At 40.5% G+C, this 21,945-nt stretch overlaps 1 protein-coding gene across 3 annotated transcripts in view; it reads left to right on the top strand.

Annotated features, from left to right (window-relative positions):
• The window catches only part of GNA14 (G protein subunit alpha 14), a 203,432-nt gene that overhangs the window by 105,923 nt on the left and 75,564 nt on the right, over positions 1-21,945 (top strand). For all 3 annotated transcript variants that reach the window (XM_084968096.1, XM_084967637.1, NM_001097518.1), the window contains one exon: positions 7,447-7,631. In XM_084968096.1, coding sequence (XP_084824222.1) covers positions 7,447-7,631 — 185 coding nt within the window. The remainder of the gene's footprint in view (positions 1-7,446; positions 7,632-21,945) is intronic.

Raw genomic sequence — 21,945 nt, 5'->3', positions numbered from 1 at the left:
AAAAAAACTTTTAATATTATGTAATCATACAGATGGTACATGGATATGATAAAAATAGCAAGGCAGGTACACAAATAATGGAGTTTGGGGAAACACTGGCTAAGTGAATGCCAGAAACAGGAGTCCTGGAGGAAAGCTCCCAGTCCTGCAGAGAGCACACCCCCCACCCACAGAGGCAGGAAGCCTGTGGAGGTGAGCCTTTGCTTAAATAGAACACAAGTTACCCATATGTGCCAACCACGCCAGAGTAGCAGATGTGCAGATTAAACACTTACTGAGCATCTACGCTGGAAAAGGAAATAACTCACATTTAAGGCTGGGGGAGGCAGAGGATCCTAGAACAGCTTCACACTGAGAAACTCAGGAGAGTATGCAAGCCTTACTTGAGGAACAGATTGGTGTCCTGCCCAGAGGTTAGAGGTCACAAAAGCAGGCCATCTGAGGAATAATCTCTGTTACCAGCCAGAGTGTCTTACCTAGAAGTTACCTGCTGATTTCATTACGGACCACATTTGCAGTAGGATGACAGTAAAAACCTCAAATGAGTAGCCTCTTAATGATAATGAAAGTTTTAAAGTACTTATGAGAGTTCCCTCGTGGTGGTATTGTCACTGCAGAGGCTTGGGTCTCTTCTGCGTCATGGATTCCATCCCTGGCCTGGGACCTTCCACATGCTGTGGATGCGGCCAAAAAAATAAAGTACTTATAACCCGTTGTTGTTGTTGTTTTCAATTAGGAAAATAGTGGAGCAAAAACTAAATGGAGGAGAAGAACTATTTCCTTTATTTACATTTTGGAACAGAATCTAGAAATTGAATTGTAATTTTACTGCTTTTCCTGCTCTGTGTTTTCACAGCATTGGGTCCAGGAGTGAGAGTCCTTCTGAGCTGTGGTCCACTCCCCCTACTGCCCCCACCCCCTGTTCCCCCCTTGTTTCATCTGATTAAATCTCTTCACCTGACACCTAAGTTCACCTTCTGCCCAAAGACTTCCTCCTCCTCCCTGTGAACCAAAATGCTGCTCCCAGACTGAGGCTGCTGTTCTTCTGCTATATGCAGAGGCTGTGGAGGAGCATTCACCAGCCTGTTGATTTTGTGGAGGACTCATGAGAAAGTTCTCAACAAAGAAATAAGAAACAAAGCAGAGTGGACCTGTGCTTCTGGCCCAAACCACCCATTGTAATACACAATTAGGGGAGATGTCAAATCTAAGTCACTTGATCCTCCAATCAACAATAATTTTCATTCTAGAAATCATATCCTTTAGATTTTTCTTTTGTACAGATTAAATGAACAGTTGTGCTCAATGTCTTAAGTATTGAGTTTCTGTTTAGAAGAGGTGGGGTTACAAAAACAAGACCCATATATGTGCTGCCTACGAGTGACTCCCTTCAGACCTAGAGACACAAATAGATTGAAAGTAGGAGGAGGATGGAAAAAGATATTCCATGCAAATGGAAATTAAAAGAAAGCTATAGTAGCAATAGTTGTATCAGACAAGATAGTCTTAAAAATATAGACTGTTATGTAATGATCAAGGGATCAACCTAGGAAAAAGATATAACAATTTTAAATATATATGCACCCAACACAGGAGCACCTAAATGTATAAGGCAAATATTAACAGGCATGAAAGGAGAACTCAGCAGTAACACAATGATAATAGGGGACTTGAAAACACCTCTTACATCGGTGGACAGATCGTCCACACAGAAACTCAACTCAGATCCTTAGCTTGAGTTTACTGGTCCCCCAGGTCCTGGTCACAGATGTTATTGCAGAGAATGACTTACCTCTCAAGTGCCCATTCCCACTCCCACCCCAACCCCAGCTCCCATGTGCTGTTGGAACCATCTCCTTTAGAGCAGAACTTTGAAGAATTAAAGACAAAGTCCCAAATGTTGGAGTCTCAGAAGCAGATGAAGACAGTGCTTAAGCTGATAGGAGGGTGTGCCTGGCCATTTATTTTAGGAAACAATGTCAAACTAGCACGTGGTATTATGGGAAGTGCATGTACCAACGTAGACCTGGATTTAGACTCAAGACTCAACACTTCCAAGCTGAGTCACCTTGAGCAAACTTTGATCTTGAATAAAAATTAAACTATTTAATATTTTTGACATTTAGTTTCCCTTCTGGAAAAAGAAGATACTAACTGGGTTGTGTGGAGGCTGAAGTTATAGTGAGAGGATCCATCCCCGACCCCTGCCCCACTGAATCTCTTTGTTCTGTCAGCCTCAGCCCCATGTGGTATGTGTCTTTCAATCTCTTTTCTTCACCTTTATTTATTTATTTTGCTTTTTGGGGTCAAACCTGCAGAATATGGAAGTTCCCAGGCTAGGGATTGAATCAGAGCTACAGCTGCCAGCCTATGCCACAGCCACAGCAACCTGGAATCTGAGCCACATCTGTGACCTACACCACTGCAATGCTGGATCCCAGACTCACTGAGTGAGGCCAGGGATCAAACCTGGATCCTCATGGATACTATTCAGATTCCTTGCTGCTGTGCCACAATGGGAACTCCTCTTATTCACCTTTGACCTGTCATTTTTTTGCCCTGTGTTTGGTTTTTTATTCTTCAAATAACCATGATGTAGAGCTGAAGACTTTTTTCATTATATTGGTATTGATCAAAGACATTTATATCTTTTTAAAAGTGATTTTAAAGATCAATTTTAACTTTTTCAAAATGTTCCGTGTTCAAAGCAAATCAGTGACTTTTGAAAATGTTTCTGTTTGGAGCTCGTAGTGGGGTTGGTTTTAACCTCTTGTAAGTCAATGACCTTTGTAACTTGAAAGATTATCTTGGCGTAGGTCATTGGGGTGAGTCTTGAGTGATTTTTCTGGCTTAACATGGCCCAAATCACAGCTTGCCTCATATAATCTCTCCATTCACATCAGCTTCATGGTATGCAGAATGTAGAAAGTATTAACATTCCCTTGGGGTAAGGTAGCATTGAACCCAAGGTCAACTTGGCTGAGGTGGAAGCATTGTAGATGGAGGAAATACAGGGATCCCAAGTTGCTGCAAGAATGGAGGTCTAATCTCATCCAGGACTTGGGACCCAGCTCTGAAAGTATAGGTCTTCAATCAAGTTCTCAGTTATCATATGGAGTCTTGATAGCCAAGAGTCATCAGAAAACAGTAGCTTCAGGGCACCTGGTCCCATCACAGTCATCTTTAGACAATTTGTATCTAATTTTCCTACAGTTGTCTGTGATATAAGACCTAAGGAAGAAAACTGTGACTTTTCATGTTTGTTCCATTCATTCCTTCATTTAGCTTTTTTTTGAGGGCTGACTGTATAACAGGCACAATATTCGTGGTACCCAAATGATTGTACCCACGCCCTATCCTTCCTGGACTAAGGGTATAGCAAGAGACACATCTGCAAACAGGCAACTAGGGAATGGGCTCTGCCCTTGGGGTGACCACAGACACATTTGAGAGCTCAAAGGAGGGAGGCAGGCCTAACTGATGGGGGAATGACAGGGAAGAGAATTCCTTCCGGGAGCGTGGTAGGTAATTTGTGTTGAGCCTTGAAGGCTAAGGCATCAGCAGCCTGGCTTCTAGCTGTAGCTCTGCATTTGCATCAGCCTTGCCTTATTTTCTGACTCACAGCCAATTTCCTCTTTTCTGTCTTGGGAAGATAGGACCCACCTTTCCTGCCTCCAGAGGTGGAAGTGAGGCAATTAGTGAGGCTGCTTGTGAGAACCCTCTCCTGTCGGGAGGTTCTTCCTTTTGCCCAGCAACATGCACCTGCAGGATGGGGAATCTGCCTGGGCTTAGGGTTCGGGGTGCAGCTGTGAACTTCAGATCTGTCTTCACGAGACTAGTGTACCTCATTTCGTTTGGTCATGATCCTGATGTTCTTCTTTGACAATGAAGTCTGTCATTAAACTCTGATTGAGTAAATCACCTCTTTCTCTTGGTGAAAGTGTGTCCTTGCAGAGATTACTAAATAGTATGGGCCTCAGGATTGTCTTCCGTATAACAAAGATGATGATAATGGTTCATACCTCATAGGGTGGTTGTGAGGATTAAAGGAGAGAATTTGTGTAGAGGACCAGGCACATAGTGACTGCTCTAACAGCATTATTGGGACTGGGGGAGTAACCAGGAAGGGGTCACAAAGAATCAGGATAAGCCTTCTGGTTGGCCACTTTTGTGACTTCTCCTTCCATGGTTGAGGTCAATGCTGCCCTCATACCACCCTGAGTGGTTGAGAGAGAATGGCCAACCCTATTTTCCTATTTGTAGATAGTGCAGGTAGTTGAGACTGGGTGAATTCCTTATCACTATTATGTATTCAAAAATACTGGAATATTATTCAAGCTTTAAAAAGGAAAGAAATCCTATCCCAGACTATAACATGAACAAACCTTGCGGATGTTATGCTAAGTGAAATAAACCAGTCACAAAAAGACAAGTACTATGTGATTCCACTTATATGAGGCATCTATAATATTCACATTTCTAGACACAGAAAGTGAAAAGGTGGCTGCCAGGGGCTGGGGGGTCATGGGTATGGAGTTTCAGTTCTGTGGGACGAAAAGGGTTCTGGAGATGGATTGCGCAACGATTTGAATATACTTAACATTTCTGAACTGTACACTTACGAAAAATGAATATGGTAAATTTTTTGTGTCTTTTACCACAATTTTAAACAAACTTATTGAGCATGTGCCAAGTGTAAGGTTTACACCTGGCCCAAGGTGAGTATGTGATTAAAAGCAAACATGGCCCCTGCCTCCTCTTATGAAACATCCAGGCTGGTAGGGGAGACATATATCAAAGTGAGAATGGCATTAATGGGCAAAAGTGCAGCTGGGACAGATGCTCTAAAGAGAAGTTCATGGTACCCTCAGAACCTAGAGTGCAAGGACTGAAACTTGTCAGGGAGGCCAGGCCAGGCCAAGACCAATGGTGAGTGGGATGAAGGAAGACCATCCCAGGATGATGCAAAGCATGAGCCAGAGCTGGAAATGTAGAGAATGGAAGAAAGTGTGTTGTGAGAGGAGGCTGGTGACAGTGGAGAGGCCAGGCCACATGGTCTTTTTGGCCACAGTAAGGAGTTTGGTCTTTCTTCCTGAGCTGAGGGGGCGCCATTGAGGGTTTTGAGCTGAGGAAGGGAGAACAGATAGAAAATAGGTTTGTGTTTTGAAAAGATCAACCTGAAAGTACATTTTATTTTTTTCTTACAAGGAAAGATCTTATTAAATGCTGAGAATTGTCTCAATTGTCCAAATGGAAAATTGAATGAGTCCCCTCGACCTTTCTCAGGGGCCTGATGTTTGCAAGGCCCTGGCGAGAGTACAGATGGAGACCTACATCCCATAAGTCTAAGCAGTTATAGGCTACAGTTAATCTAACAAACTATTATCAATATATCCCATCCTCTTACCATGGCAAACACTTTTTATAACTCAAATGTCAGAAAAGATGTGTACAACTATGGTTTTCATATAACTAAGCCTCAACAAAATATCAAAGATGATTGGATTTAACTGCAACTGCACTATCTGGGGATTCTGTGGGGTCAATGATGTGTGGATGAGTAATAATATAAAGATTTTATAATTAATCACTTTCCATTTTTTTTGTTTTTGGCCTTCTTTATAGCAAAATCACTGTATTGCTTTAAGATTTTCGTATAAGTTTTGATTGAACTGACTTAAATGACTTCCTTTTTTTATAACAGGTATATTGAAATGTAATTTGTAAATATAGAATTAACCCACTTGAACTATACAAGTTTTTTGAGTCACTTTAGTTTTGAGATCATTTTTCATTAATTCCAATTCGAAGAAACTTTGTCCTGCTGAGGGAACATCAACTGAATTGTTAAAAAAAAAAAAAAAAAACTTTTTAGAGCCTTATTTGATTTGAAAATGAACCATGAATACATAATGTTCCAGACATGGTAATGGCATCTCATACAATAGATTATCTTTATCATAAAAATATTAGAAAATATTTTCATTCCCTCACACGAGTCTCTCTCAAAAACTGCAATTCTTCCTATCTGATCAAGCATTATCTCTATCTAATATTAATGTAAAGCCCTGATTCATGTTTCACATATTGGCTGGACCTCTACACAAATTTAAGAAAATAAGGATGATGTGACACTGTAAACGCTGGGTGAGTACCGTGAGTTTGGAGGAGCTCCTGAACTATAAATTGGAATATGAGGAGGGGGAGGAATATAGGCATTTGGTGCAACGAGAAATGGTACTTCATCATGCAAGCACCATTCACCATGTATTCATGTATCTGGAAGGAAGGAATTGACAAGTTCAATAGCCTTTTCTCTTTATTTCATTTTTTAGAGTTTTTTTTGAAATATAGTTGATTTACAAGGTTGTGATAATTTCTGCTGTATAACAAAATAACTCAGTCATGTATATACACATATCCATTTTCTTTTGGATTCTTTTCTCACATAAATTATCACAGAATATTGGATAGAGTTCCCTGTGCTGTACGGCAGGTCCTTGTTGGGCAATCATTCCGTATACCTCAGTGTGCATATGCCAATCCCAAATCCCCAGTCCACCCCCCAACCCCCTGCCCCGTCCCCTTTGGTAACCGTAAGTTTTTCAAAGTTTGGGAGTCTGTTTCTGTTCTGCAAATAGGTTGATTTATATCCTTTTTTTAGATTCTGTGTGTAACTGATATCATATGATGTTTGTCAGTTAGCCTTTTCTCTTATCCAGGAATTTCTGCCCCTCAGCCCCTCTCTGAATTCTTTTTTGTTTGTTTGTTTTATCTTTTCAGGGCCACACCCATGGGATATGGACGTTCAACCCAGGGGCTGAATCAGAGCTCTAGCTGCTACCCTAAACCACAGCCATAGCAACATAGAATCTGAGCCACGTCTGCGACCTGCACCAGAGCTCATGGCAAAGCTGGATCCTTAATCCACTGAGGGAGGCCAGGGATCAAACCCGTAGCCTCATAGATACTATCAAGTTTGTTCCGGCTGAGCCATGATGGGAACTCCCCCTCCCTGAATTCTGAAGCAGCCCCATCACCTCCATGGCTGGTGTTAGCATTGGGAAAACCCTCACGTGTTTGGGGCTTTCAGTCATGGTTGCCAGTTGTTTTGGGGTCCTAAGGCAAGGGGTGTCGGGGAGCAGTTCCCTGGAGCCTAAACTGTGTTAGTCACAAGAGCTGGTGTTTAGGATTACCCCTAGTAACACAGACACTCATGTGACCTTAATAAATTGTGTGTGTGTGGGGGGGCTTCTCTGCCCAGGGTTTTAGGATATTACTCCCCTGCAGCCTACATTGTATAAGCATCCAGCAGGCCCTTTCCAAGTCCACCCCATCAACTTATTAATCCTGATATTGACCAACACTGCCAGGAAACCCTTTCTTTCTCAGCATCCTCCTTTAAAAGACTGCTGACTGTGTTTTTCACTTGTTTTGTCTCATTAGGAACCGGTGAAAGTGGCAAAAGCACCTTTATCAAGCAAATGAGAATTATCCATGGGTCTGGTTACAGTGACGAAGACAGAAAGGGGTTCACGAAGCTGGTTTATCAAAACATATTCACTGCCATGCAAGCCATGATCAGAGCCATGGACACCCTGAGGATACAGTACGTGTGTGAGCAGAATAAGGTAATGTGCTGGAGAGTGATGGACCCTTTTGTGAATGCATGCTTTCCTCCTCTGGTTAGCCTTTGTCTCTGAACCAAAACAGTTACTGAGAGCCTCCATCAGAGGCCAGAAGAAGCTCTTGGGCTCTGACTCGGAGTAGAGATGCTCTGGCGGAGTGTCATGAATTTGGTAACAGCACTGCAGTCTTAGTCCTGCAGACGGTCTAGCACAGCAGTAGTATGGTGCTACCGAGTGTGCTGCATGTCATAAATGTGGGTAGTCTTTTTGGCGGCCTTTTTCAGGTGCTGAGATTAGGAAGACCGATATGTACATTTCCTCTTTCAGCTAAAATAAAATACCTTATTAATTTCTTCATTGGTACAATGGAGAGCTCAGGTTAATAGTCAACTTTTTAACAATTTCCAGTCTTAAGAAAAGTTTCTGGAGTTCCCGCTGTGGCACGATGGGATCAGTGGTGTCTCTATAGTGCTAGGGCACCAGGTTCAATCCCCGCCCCTCCACCGTGGGTTAAAAGATCCCGCATTGTCATATCTGTGGCATAGGTCACAACTGCAGCTTGGATCTAATCCCTGACCTGGCAACTCCATATGCTGTGGGGTGACTAAAAAAGAAAAAAAATATTTTCTTAGAGGCCCTGCAGGCTACTCAAAGAGGTCAGTGGGTTTTGTTTGTTTGGGGAGCTAGCCCTTCTCAGGAGCTAAGTGATACTTTTTGAAGGGTAATGCTCATGTCGCAACTAGCAACAGACTCTCATAAAGTAATGGTATCAGGTTGCCATTTGTTTTCCTATCACCACGATTATTTAAAATACGCACCTGTTGAAGACCAAAGGAGGCAGGAAAGCTGGAGAAGAAGGCAAATAAAATGTTTTATGGTGTATTGGAATGTAAATCCAGAAAAATGCTATGTCTGAACTCATTAAGAACCATCTAGATGATAGTTTATTTTAAATAATTGATACCAAGTTATAACAAGACATGATGATGCAGAGAAAAATTTCGTCTAAGATGGGCCTCTTGTAAATTGATGGAAAAGAATTTAGCTGCTCAAATGTAAGAATTGGATGTGGACTACAAAGGCAACTTCATCACGAGTTTGTGGCATCTGTTTTCATAAATGTGATATGCAAAGACCTCCAAAGCAATCAAATTAAATTTTTTTATTACTCAGTGACTGGATTACCTAGAAAAACACAACATTGCCAAAATTTAGATGCACCTTTATAATGTGCTGCAACCTCATGTTTTTACCACTAGTTCCTTGCAATCTTGAGGAAATGAAGGAATATATCTTGCCCACAGTTTCAACTTTCAACAGTGTTAGGTTGAAACGTGTGTGTGTGTGCGTGCGTGCGGGTGCGTGCGCGCATGTGCGGGGGCTGGGGAGTGGTAGTGGTGGGAATTAGTCTTTAGTTTATCTGGTGCCAAGTAATATGAGAGAGGACTACTGAGCCATTAGGAGATTCTACAAGTGACTCTGCTGATGCTTTTATGCATTGGTTTTTGAGTACAGGCATTCTATCTTCCTGAATGTGTGCAATTAAAAAAAAAAAAAAAAAAAACAACCAAAAACACCCTATACAAAGTATTTTGAAAATTAGGCCAACTTTGGAAATTCAGGTTTGTTTCGTCTTTGGAAATTTAAGATAGGGTATGTCAGCAACATCCTCCCAGTGATTTTAGTTAATCGCTTTCCTCCTTTTAAAAGGCATTCTGTTTCCTGTCATAATGGGGTGACTGGAGAAAGCTTGGAATGTAGGGATGGGTTTGTAAAAAGACCTATTGCGAAGAAAGCCTCAAGTACAAGCCTTCTGCTTACCTTGGCAACATGTGTTTGTAAAAACCTGGTCAGACTTAGTAATCGGGGTTTCTGGGGTTTTGTTTTGTTTCCTTCTCCCTCAAGGTCTTCTAGAGGTTCTCTGTGTTTGTATTTCAAACAGAAAGGCTTTATGGGGCTTGACATTCCACCACTTTTCTCCTTTGCTCTGGGTAGGAATTCGGGTGGGCCATGTCCACTTGCCTGCTAATCTGTGTTAGTTTCCTACAGCTGCCATAACAAGATACTTCAAGCTGGGGGGCTTACCCCAGTTTCACAGTTCTGGAGGCTGGAAGTCTGACATCAAGATGATTGGTTCTACCTGGAGGTTCGGGTGGTGGGGAGCCCTGTTCCATGCTGCTCTCCTGGCTTCTGTGTTTGTTGGCAATCCTTGGTGTTCTCTGTCTTGTAGAGGCTTCCATCCCTCCTTGGGTATGTCTTTATGTAGAGTTTCCCTCTGTGTGTATCTGTGCTCACATGACCTTCTCCTCTCTGTGTCCAGATCTCTCTCTTCCTATGAGTACAGCAGTCATTGCGTGAAGGCTTATCCTAATCCAGCATGACCTCATCGTAGCTTATTATATCTACAAAGACCCTATTTCCCAATAAAGTTACTTTCTGAGGTTTGGGGTTTTCATGCATTTCAGTCAACACTGTTCAACCCAGTACAGTCTGCCCCCTGCCCCCATTAATGTCCAACCCCTCAGCAAAATACATTCCCCTTATTGCAATATCCCTAAAATGTCTTAACCCATTCTGGCATCAACTCCAAGTCTCAAATCTAATCTAAATATGAACTCAAAAGTTCCCCAATCTCATCATTTAACTCCTCCTAAATCAGGTATGGGTGAGACCCTAGGTATAGTTCCTCTTGGAGCAGAATTTGTCTCCTACAGGCTGCGAAACTAGGAAATTAGTCAATTGTACCTCTGTCTCCATTCTTAATGCCTCCTCTCTATTTCAAGTACCTGCATCCATGCTTCATAAACTTCCTCTTACCCCTCAAACATATGCTAGGGGTGCACCACATATCGAAGTGGCTTAAGGAGAGGCCAAAGGGTGGGTGGAAAGATCACTGGATTGGTTCCCCCAAAGCTGGGCTCTGCTTATGACTCCACTTTGGATCTCAGGCAGAAGCCTGCAACCTTTTTCTATTAATGCCCAGAGAGTAAATACTTTTTTGGCTTTGAGGGCCATAAGTCTCTGTTGCAACCATTCGGCTCTGCTGTTGTGGAAAACCAGGCATGGGCAGTGCATAAATGAATGCGTGAGGCTTGCTTATGAACTCTTTTTTGCAAAATGTGAAAACTATTCTTAACTCACGGGCCAAACAAAAGCAGGCCAAGAGTGGATTTAGTCCATGGGCTGGAGTTTGCTGACTCAGTTCTAGGGGAAGCCATGTAACCTCTCTGGTCTTGCATTTCCTCCTCTGTCAAATGCAGACAACACCTGCTCTGTCTGCTACATAAGTCAACATGAGCAAAAGGAAGTGCTTTGCAGATTAAATGACACTGGAGAAATTGAAGGTTATTACTGGGGCAAGTTCAAAGGCCAAAAATGGATTCATTGTTTCTTCTGTTATTCATTCAGGTCTTTCTGATGCATTTCTTTATTGTTTTCTGAGTAATTTTCTCTGTGGACTAGTCCTGATTCCAAATGTGAAACACTAACAAAGTACCCTTCTTAGGTCATAAAAAGATAAAATGACCAGTGCTAGTGCTCTAGGAGTTTAAGTAATTACTTAAGAAGCATGATCTATGTTTTCTTTAAAAAAGTATTGCTTTATTTAAAACAGTCAATCAGTTAACAAACCTTATTAACTTTTCTTTTTAGTCATGCAATCCCTCATTTCATATTGATGAATATTTATTTCCATTATTTGATTTTTTTTTCAAGGATAAAAACACTTTCTTAAAAGTATGTAGAAGGAAATTTGTGATTTCAGAGGGTTTTATTTTAAAATATTATCAAGATTGTTGCTCAGCCAGGTTGTTGAAAGTCTCTGCCTATTGCTTGACAGACTTCTTTTCAAAGAAAATTTATTAGAAATTTAGTGTAGCATTCGGTTTTTAGTCAACATGTTTTTTCAATTAATATTTAGCCCTGAATATTTTTTTAATATACATTGTCTGCCTTTTTTAACAGGAATGATTCATATGTATTTGCTCACTCTGTTGATAAGCTTTTATCTTTATGAATGTCTCTCAAGTGTCATAGGAGCACATATTAGAATTTATGGCTTCTTGAATAAATATTACAAAGGCGTTTGCTCACTGTCAGGACTCCTGAATTTGAATTCTTATAACTTATGTATAATAGCTTATAACTTATGTTTTCTAGTGGTGATATTATGGAAAACCTTCATATATTTTACTGTTTGTAGCTTCTCCAACTTTGAGAAATTCTCCTTCTAGGCCTATATTTTATGAAGGAAATCCACTTAAAGGTTCTGCAGAATCTACTTGGATGATTCTGGATGATTTAGATCAGAATTTCCCAAGGGCAAAGGACAGCCCTGCCTGAGTTTTCAAAGATGTTTGGTTCTATATTCAGGGATCTCTAGAAAAAAATAGCAAAATCTATCAGTTCCTTTGGTAACTGACCCCAGCTTCTTCACTGCCCTGGGGTCACATTTTTTTTTTTTTTTTGGTCTTTTTGTCTTTTAGGGCTGCACCTATGGCATATGGTGGTTCCCAAGCTAGGGGTCCAATCAGAGCTGTAGCCACTGGCCTACACCAGAGGCATGGCAACATAGGATCCAAGCCAAGTCTGCGACCTACACCACAGCTCACGGCAATGCTGGATCCTTAACCCACTGAGCAAGGCCAGGGATGGAGCCCACATCCTCATGGATGCTAGCTAACCCACTAACCACTGAGCCACGACAGGAACTCCGCATCAGACTTGCATGTAAGTTACACACATTTAGTTGCAAGGGCTCATCATAAAAACAAAAACAACATCTTAAAAAAGGAGACTTAACCATTAAACAGTAAAGAGCAGTATTTTGCCTGCCATTCCAATCCAGTACTTAATATGGAATTCAGTGTGTCTAGAAGTGTGAGGTCTGACATTCCCTTCAAAAAGCATCTTACTCCTTTCCTAGAATTTTCTACTTAATTCCAAGTCACAGTTGAGGCAGTGGGCTCGGGCTCTCTAGCCAACCACAGCTCTTGAAAAGCTGAATTTGGGGTGTTTAATTGATTCACAAAGCCTCTGTTCATTTTGTTTTGAGGTTTTCAGGTCCTACATTTAGGTAAACAGATGTCTTTGTCCTCAGTCCCCTGCAGTGTCTTAGGTTTCAGCCCCTGGAGTGCTACCACCCCCAACTTCTGGTTGTTATCAGGAACATGCCAAACATTGGTCTTCAGTCTTGACTCCACATTGAAATCTCCTGGGAGGCTTTTCTGTAGATGCCTGGGGTACCAGCCCCAGAGAGCTTGAGTGAAGAATTCTTGGAAATCAGTCTGAGCTTTTTGGTTGGCTTTTAGAAGCTTCCCAGGTGATTCTGATTAGGCAGCCAAGTTTGAGAACCACTGATGTATGTATCTGAACATTATCTGGAGGCGTTCATTTCAGATTCTACTTTTCTGTCAACTTCCATAGAGGAGAGGGATACTGCTGGTAATCTCTTCCATGGAATACCTAATTAATCTCCATCCAAAGTTAAGTTGAGTGGTCAGCATTAGGGATGTTTTTTTCGTTCAGCAGTGTTGGGGGCTTAGAGGGTGGTGATGTTGGCGAGAGGAGGTGATAGTACCCTTGGCAGCATCTCCAGGTGACATTTTTGAAATCAGGGTGGATTCTATTCTTGCTTTCTTTGAGTTTTCACAGGGATCCTAGAACAGGATCATGCTGAGAACTTCCAGGGATGGGAGGGAGGTGCAGGTCACATTACTGGACCTTCTCAACTTCTTTTTCCTGCTCTTCAGACCTGGAAGTTATCATTCCTTTTTGACCAGTAAAGAATCAGGGATGCAGGTTATGTTGGTAACATGCCCAAAGAAAGATATTGTTTATAATAAAAATACCTTATAATTTCATTTTGTAAATAGAGGTGTACATTAGGAAATTGAGTGGTTATATATGTTCACTCATCGTTAATAGGTAGTTTTATTTATTGAGATGGTAATTCACTAGGTATAAGACTTAAACACCAAATATCCAACTTCACATTTAAGCAATATAGTCTAGAATTTAGGGGGCAGGATCATAGGAGAAAACATTTTCTAACACCAAAAAAGAGCTTTGGTTATATCTCATATCTGTGTATATATAACTCTTCCAGCTTAACTTTTCATTCGCAGAAAGGAAGAGGCTAAAGTTCCAGAAGAGTCTGTTAAAAATGCATGTCAGGAAATCAGGCACGGTTAGGTAAAAATAGTTAATTTATGTGCCTCTATATTGAAGAGTTTCTCAGAGCTTGATGTATGTTCAGACCCTCTTATTTCCTAACTTTAAAAACCCTGTTAAAATATATTTTTCAGTCCCACTTCCTCATCCAGTTTGAAAAATCAGATTCTGCATGAGCCTCTGGGATCAGGGCAGCCAATATTCAGACTACGGCTGTAGTCCAGGGTTTCTGGTTCTATGGTACCTGTTAAACTCAGGCTCTTTCTTCCTATGTATTATTGGTTGTTAAAAATTGGGTGGTACATTTTTCTCCTTACTAAGAACTTGAAGTTCTAGTGAGTATCACAGTAAGAAAAAATTCTTCACCAAAATCCTAGGCTGGACTTTTTCCATTTATCGCCCTTGTTCTCTGATTAATCAACATTGACCTTAGCATGAAAGTTGTTTAACCAGAGCTTGAAATATGAGAGTTTATAAAATGAGGAAAAATAGGATGAAAATGAGAAAGAAACTGTTTTTTCTTCTTAATCACCACCACAAGTAAGTCTGACCACCCACTACTCTTTAAGCCTAGCTTGGGAGATGAAGAAAGTTTGGGGCCAGTGCTAAGTAATGAGATTGATTTGACTTTGAAATATTCATTTCCTCCCTTACTCTGTGCTAGGTATGAACTTATCACATGCAAATAAATGCTTTTTAAAAACTAGTGAAAAGGGAAAATCTCACAAAGTCACAAACAATCCGAGAACTAGTATGATCATCAGTCTATGTGAACATCTATCCATCCATATAACATATGTGAGATATTTGCCTTGAATCTTTACCCAACTTTGTTGCTATCTCAAACTATAAGGAAATGTGTGAAATACCCTCGCAATTCAAAACTCTTTAAGAAAAGCCAGAATCATCCTCAGTGATGCAAGTAAAATTCATATTAGATCTAAAGTGGGTATAGAGGGAACATATCTCAATACAATAAAAGCCATTTATGAAAAATACTCAATGGAGAAAAGCTGGAAGCCTTCCCAATAAAATCTGAAATAAGACAAGGATGCCCACTCTCACCACTTTTATCCAACATGATATTGGAAGTCCTGGCCACAGCAACTGGGGGGAAAAAAGTAATAAAAGGTATCAAAATTGGAAGAGAAGAGGTAAAATTGTCTCTATATACAGATGACATGTATATAGAAAACCTTAAGAACTCCACACAAAATATACCTGATCTGATAAACAAACTCAGCAAAGTAGCAGGATACAAGATTAGCATTAAGAAATTGGTTACATTTTTGTATACTAACAATGAAATACTAGAAAAGGAATATGAAAATGCAATACCATTTAAGATCACCCCCCCCAAAAAAAAAATACCTAGGAATAAACCTGGCCAAGGAGGTGAAAGACTTAATCACTGAGAACTATAAAATTCCTGAAGGAAATTAAAGAGGATTCAAAGAAATGGAAAGATGTCCCATGCTCCTGGATTGGGAGAATTAATATTAAAATTGCCATACTATCCAAAGCAATCTACAGATTTAATGTGATCTCTATCAATTTACCCATTACCTTTCCTGCAGAACTAGAATGAATAATCCAAAAATTTTTATGGAACCACAAAAGGCCCATAATTGCCAAAGCAATTTTGAGGGAAAAAATAAACAAGCTGGAGGCATACCTCTTCCAGTCTTCAGACAATATTACAAAGCTACAGTAATTGAGACAGTGTGGTACTGATACAAAAACAAACATATGGCCCAATGGAACATAAGAGAGGACCCAGACACCTACAGTCAGTCTTTGACAAAGGAGGCAAGAATATGAAATGGGACGAAGATAGTCTCTTCAGGGGATTAAGATGGTGGAATAGAAGAACTGGAGCTCAACTTCTCTCATAAAAACCACAAAATTACAACCAAATGCTGAACAACCTTCAACCAAATGGACTGGAAATTTTCAAAAAGATATCCTATTCCAGAAGGCAAAGAGAAGGCCATGTTAAAAGGTAGAAGGGGCAATTACGTGGTATAAGCAGCCCCATACCTGCCAGGTGGGATGCCCACAGACTGGAAAGTAACTGTATCAGAGACTCGCCTACAGGAGTGTGAATTCTGAGCTCCATGTCAAATCCCCATGCCTAGGGATCTGGCATTGGGAGAAAGAGCCCCCAGAGCATCTGGCACTGAAGGCCAGTGGGGCTTATGTGCAGGAGCTCCACAGGACTGGGAGAAATGGAGACCCAATTCTTGAAAGGCACACACAGGTTTTCATGTGCACTGGGTCCCAGGGCAAAGCAGAGGCACCATAGGAATCTAGATCAGACCTGACTGCAGTTCTTGGAGAATCTCCTGGAAAAACAGAGGTGACTATGGCTCATTGTGGGGGAAGGACATTGGAGGCAAAGTTCTGGAGAATATTCATCAGTGTGTGTTTTTCTGGAGGTGGCCATTTTGGGAAAATCTGGCCCCACACATCAGCACTGAGAAGCCCTAGAACAAACAGTAATCCAGGTGGGATCACAGCCCCATCCATCAGTAAACAGGCTGCCTAAAGACTGCCCCCCCCCGAGGCATGCACCCAGAGACAAAGCCTCACCCATCAGAGGGATAGGAATCAGCCCCACCTGCCAGTGGGCAGGCACCAGTCCCTCCCATCAGAAAGCCTACAGCAAGCCCCCATACCAACTTCAGCCACAAGGGGGGCAGATGTCAGAAGTAAGAGAGGCTACAACTCTATTGTCTGCAAAAAGGAGACCACACAAAACACCTATAAAAATGAAAAGTCAGAGAACCATAACTCAGATAAAGGAGCTAGAAAAAAAAAAAAAAACACAGAAAACAGCTAAATCATCTGGAGATTCTCAGCCTCCAGGAAAAAGACTTTAGACTGATGATGCTGAAGATGATGCAAGACATTGGAGATAAACTGGAGGCAAAGATTGATAATTTACAGCAAACATTGAGCAAAGAAATACAAGACTTAAAGCAAGCAGAGATGCAAAATATAATAACTGAAATAAAAAACTTATTAGAAGCAACCAATCAGAATACAGGAGACAAAAAAACGAATAAGCAAAGTGGAGGACAGATTAGTGGAAATCACTGATGTGGAACAGAAAAGAAAAAAGATTGAAAAGAAATGAAATGTGTCTCAGAGAACTCTGGGACAATGTTAAACACACCAACATCCATATTATAGGGGTGCCAGAAGGAGGAGAGAGAGAGAAAGGGACAGAAAAAATATTTGAAGAGATAATAGCTGAAAACTTCCCTAAAATGGGAAAGGAACCACTCACTCAAATCTAGGAAGCACAACGAGTACCATATAAAATAAACTCAAGGAAGAACACCTGTTAATCAAAGTGACCAAAATTAAAGACAAAGAGAAAATATCGAAAGCAGCTAGGGAAAAGAAGCAAATAACATACAAAGGAACCCTGATAAGGTTATTAGCAGATTTTTCAGCAGAAACTCTGCAGGCCAGAAGGGAGTGGCACAATATACTTAACATGATGAAAGGAAAAAACCTCCAACCAAGATTACTTCACCCAGCAAGGCTCTAATTCAGATTCGAAGGAGAAATCAAAAGCTTAACAGATAAACAAAAGCTAAGAGAATTCAGCAACACTAAACCAGCTTTACAACAAATACTAAAGGAACTTCTCTAGGCAGAAAAGAAAAGGCCACAACTAGAAACAATACCACAAATGATAAAGCATATATACATTAAAGAAAGGAAATCATCTATGCATAATTATGCAGCCAAAATCAGAAATCATGAGAAGAGGAGGGTACAAATGCTGGACACTGGAGATGAACTTGCAATTAAGAGACCAACAACTTAAAACAATGTTATATATATGTGTGTGTGTGTGTGTGTGTGTGTGTGTATCAAAACTTCAGGGCAACTGCAAACCAAAAATCTACAATTGATACACACACAAACAAGAAAAATCAACTCAAATACAACACTAAAGATAGTCATCAAACCATAAGGGGAGAGAACAAGGGAAGAAAAAAGAGCAGCAAAAACAAATCCAAAGCAATTAATAAAATGGCAGTAGGAACATACATATCAATAATTAACTTAAATGTAAATGGACAGGAGTTCCCGTTATGGCTCAGTGGTTAACAAATCTGACTAGGAACCATGAAGTTGCGGGTTCAATCCCTGGCCTTGCTCAGTGGGTTAAGGATCCGGCATTGCTGTGAGCTGTGGTGTAGGTTGTAGACACAGCTCAGATCCTGCATTGCTGTGGCTCTGGTGTAGGCTGATGGCTATGGCTCCGATTAGACCCCTAGCCTGGGAACCTCCATATGCCACGGGAGTGGCCCAAGAAATGGCAAAAAGACAAATATATATATATATATAAATGGATGAAATGCCCCAACCAAAAGACACAGACTGGCTGAATGGATACAAAAACAAAATCCATATATATGCTGTCCTCAAGAGACCCACTTCACTTCTAGGGACACATACAAATTGAAAGTGAAAGGATGGAAGAAAATACTCCATGCAAATGGGAATCAAAAGAAAGCTGGAGTGGAGTTCCCGTCATGGCGCAGTGGTTAACGAATCCGACTAGGAACCATGAGGTTGCGGGTTCGGTCCCTGCCCTTGCTCACGATCTGGTGTTGCCATGAGCTGTGGCGTAGGTCGCAGCTTGGATCCCACGTTGCTGTGGCTCTGGTATAGGCTGGCAGCTACAGCTCCGATTAGACCCCTAGCCTGGGAAACTCCATATGCTGTGGGAGCAGCCCAAGAAATGGCAAAAAGACAAAAAAAAAAATAAAAATAAAAAATAAATAAAAAAATTAAAAACTTCCAACAATCAAAAGTCCAGAACCAGATGGCTTAACAGGCAAATCCTATCAAACATTTAGAGAAGAGATAACACCATCCTTCTGAAACTATTCCAAAAAATTGCAGAGGAAGGAACACTCCCAAACTCATTCTATGAGGCCACCATTACCCTGATACCAAAATCAGATAAAGATACCACAAAAAAAGAAAATTACAGGCCAATTTCATGGAGGAACATAGGCGCAAAAATCCTCAACAAGATACCAGCAAACCAAATCTAACAATACATTAAAAGGATTGTACATCATGATAAAGTGGGATTTATTGAAGGGATGCAAGAGTTCTTCAATAGCCGCAGATTAATCAGTGTGATACAGCACATTAAGAAACTGAGGAATAAAAACCATATGATCCTCTCAATAGAAGCAGAAAAAGCCTTTGACGAAATGCAACACCCATTTCTGATAAAAACCCTTCAGAAAGTGGGCATAGAGGGAAACTACCTCAACATAATAAAGGCCACATATGACAAACCCAGAGCTAGCATCATTTTGATGTTGAAAAGCTGAAAGAATTCCTGCTGATATTAGGAAGAAGACAAGGATGTCCGCTCTTGCCAGTACTATTCAACATAGTTTTGGAAGTCCTAGCCACAGCAATCAGAGAAATAAAAGAGATAAAAGGAATCCAAATTGGAAAGGAAGAAGTAAAACTATGACTATCTGCAAATGACATGATGCTATATCTAGAGAATCCTAAAGATTCTACCAGAAAACTGTTAGCGCTCATCAATGAATTTGGCAAAGTCACAGGATACAAAATTAATACACAGAAATTGACTGCATTTCTATGTACTAACAACAAAAGATGAGAAAGAGAAATTAGGGAAACAATCCCATTTACCATAGCATCAAAAAGAATAAAATACTTAGGAATAAACCTACCTAAAGAGACAAAAGACCTCTACTCTGAAAACTATAAGATGCTGATGAAAGAAATAAAAGATTACATAAATACATAGAAAGGCATACCATGCTCTTGGATTGGAAAAGTCAATATTATCAAAATGACTGTACTACCCAAGGAAATCTACAGATTTAATGCAATCCCTATCAAGTTACCAAGGACATTCTTCACAGGACTAGAACAAAATATTGTAAAGTTTGTTTGGAAGCCCAAAAGACCCAGAATAGCCAAAAAACATACTGAGAAAGAAAAATGGAGCTGGAGGACTTCAGGCTATACTATAAAGCAATAGTCATCAAAATCATATGGTACTGGCACAAAGACAGACATATAGATCAGTGGAACAGGGATAGAAAGCCCAGAATTCAACCCACACACCTACAGCCAACTCATCTATGACAAAGGAGGCAAGAATGTACAATGGAAAAAAGACAGCCTGTTCAGTAAGTGGTACTGGGAAAACCACATGTTAAAGAATGAGATTAGAACACTCCCTAACACCATACACAAAATAAACTCAAAATGGATTAAAAACCTAAATGTAAGACCAGATCCCATAAAACTCTTAGAGGAAAACATAGGCCAAACACTCTCTGACATAAACCACAGCAACAGCTTCTCAGATCCATCTCCTAGAGTAATGACAGTAAAAACAAAAATAAACAAATGGGACTTAATTAAACTTCAAAGTTTCTGCTCAGCAAAGGAAAGCCTAAACAAAATGAAAAGACAACCCACAGAGTTGGAGAAAATACTTGCAAGTGAATCGACTGACAAGGGATTCATCTCCCAAATTTATAAACACCTTCTATAGCTCCATACCAAAAAAACAAACAGCCCCATTAAAATGGGCGGAAGATCTAAACAGACAGTTCTCCAAAGAAGACATACAGATGGCCAAAAAACACTTGAAAAGATGTTCAGCATCACTCATTATTAGAGAAATGCAAATCAAAACCACGATGAGGTACCACCTTTCACCAGCCCGAATGGCCATCATCGAAAAGTCTACAAGGAAAAAGTGCTGGAGAGGGTGTGGAGAAAAGGGAACCCTAGTACACTGTTGGTGGGATTGTAAATTGGTGCAACCACTGTGGAAAACAGTATGGAGATTCCTCAGAAAACTGAAACTAGAACTCCCATTTGATTCAGCAATCCCACTCCTGGGCATCTATCCGGAGAAAACCATGACTCGCAAAGACACATGTTCATTGCAGCCCTCTTTTCAATGGCCAAGACATGGAAGCAACCTAAATGTCCATTGACAGAGGAGTGGATCAAGAAGATGTGGTACATGTACACGATGGAATAGTACTCAGCCATTAGAAGGAAATACTGGCATTTTTAGCAACATGGATGAACCTAGAAATTATCATGCTAAGCGAAGTCAGACAATGAGACACCAACATCGAATGCTTCCACTGACATGGAATCTGAAAAAAGGACAGACTGAAGTTCTTTGCAGAACAGATACTGACTCACAGGCTTTGAAAAACTTATTGTTTCCAAATGAGACAGGTTGGGGGTGGGGGGAGGCACTGAGGATTTGGGATGGAAATGCTATAAAGTTTTTTGTGTTATACAACTATCAATGTAATAAAATTCACTGAGTAATAAAAAAAGATAGTCTCTTCAGTAAGTGGTGCTGGGAAAACTGGACGGCTGCATGTAAATCAATGAAACTAGAACACACCCTCACCCCATGCACAGAAATAAACTCAGAGGCTTAAAGATTTAAACATAAGACAAGACAACATTAAACTCCTAGAAGAGAACATAGGCAGAACATTCTGTCGTCAACCTTACAAATGTTTTCTTACGTTAGTCTCCCAAAGCAGTAGAAATAAAAACAGCAATAAACTCATGGAATCTAATCAAATTTACAGGCTTTTGCACAGCAAAGGAAACCATTAAAAGAAAAGAAAAGGCCACCTACTGAATGGGATAAAATAGTTGCAAATGCTGCAACTGATAAGGGCTTAATCTCCAGAATATGCAAACAACTCTTACAATGCAACATCAACAACAAACAAACAACCCAATGGAAAAATTGGCAGAAGACCTAAACAGACATTTCTCTGACGAGGATATGTAGACAGCCAGTAGGCACATGAAGAGATGCTCAACATCACTAATTATTAGAGAAATGCAAATCAAAACTACAATGAGGTACCACTCACATAGGTCACAATGGCCATTGTGAGTAAGTCTGCAAATGCTGGAGAGGGTATGGAGAAAGGGGAACACTCCTATACTGATGTCGTGAATGTTAGTTGGTACAAGCACTGTGATTGTAATAATAATATGGAGGTTCCTCAGGAAACTAAATATGGAACTACTGTATGATCCAGCAATCCCATTCCTGGGTATATATCCA

This window comes from Sus scrofa, chromosome 1, assembly GCF_054392235.1.
Source record: "Sus scrofa isolate SSC_HxYL_T2T_F1_AM1 chromosome 1, Sscrofa_HxYL_maternal_Yorkshire_Landrace_v2.0, whole genome shotgun sequence".
Taxonomy (NCBI): Eukaryota; Metazoa; Chordata; class Mammalia; order Artiodactyla; family Suidae; genus Sus; species Sus scrofa.
The sequence above is the reverse complement of the archived record's forward strand: the minus strand, read 5'-3'. Positions and strand labels throughout refer to the sequence as shown.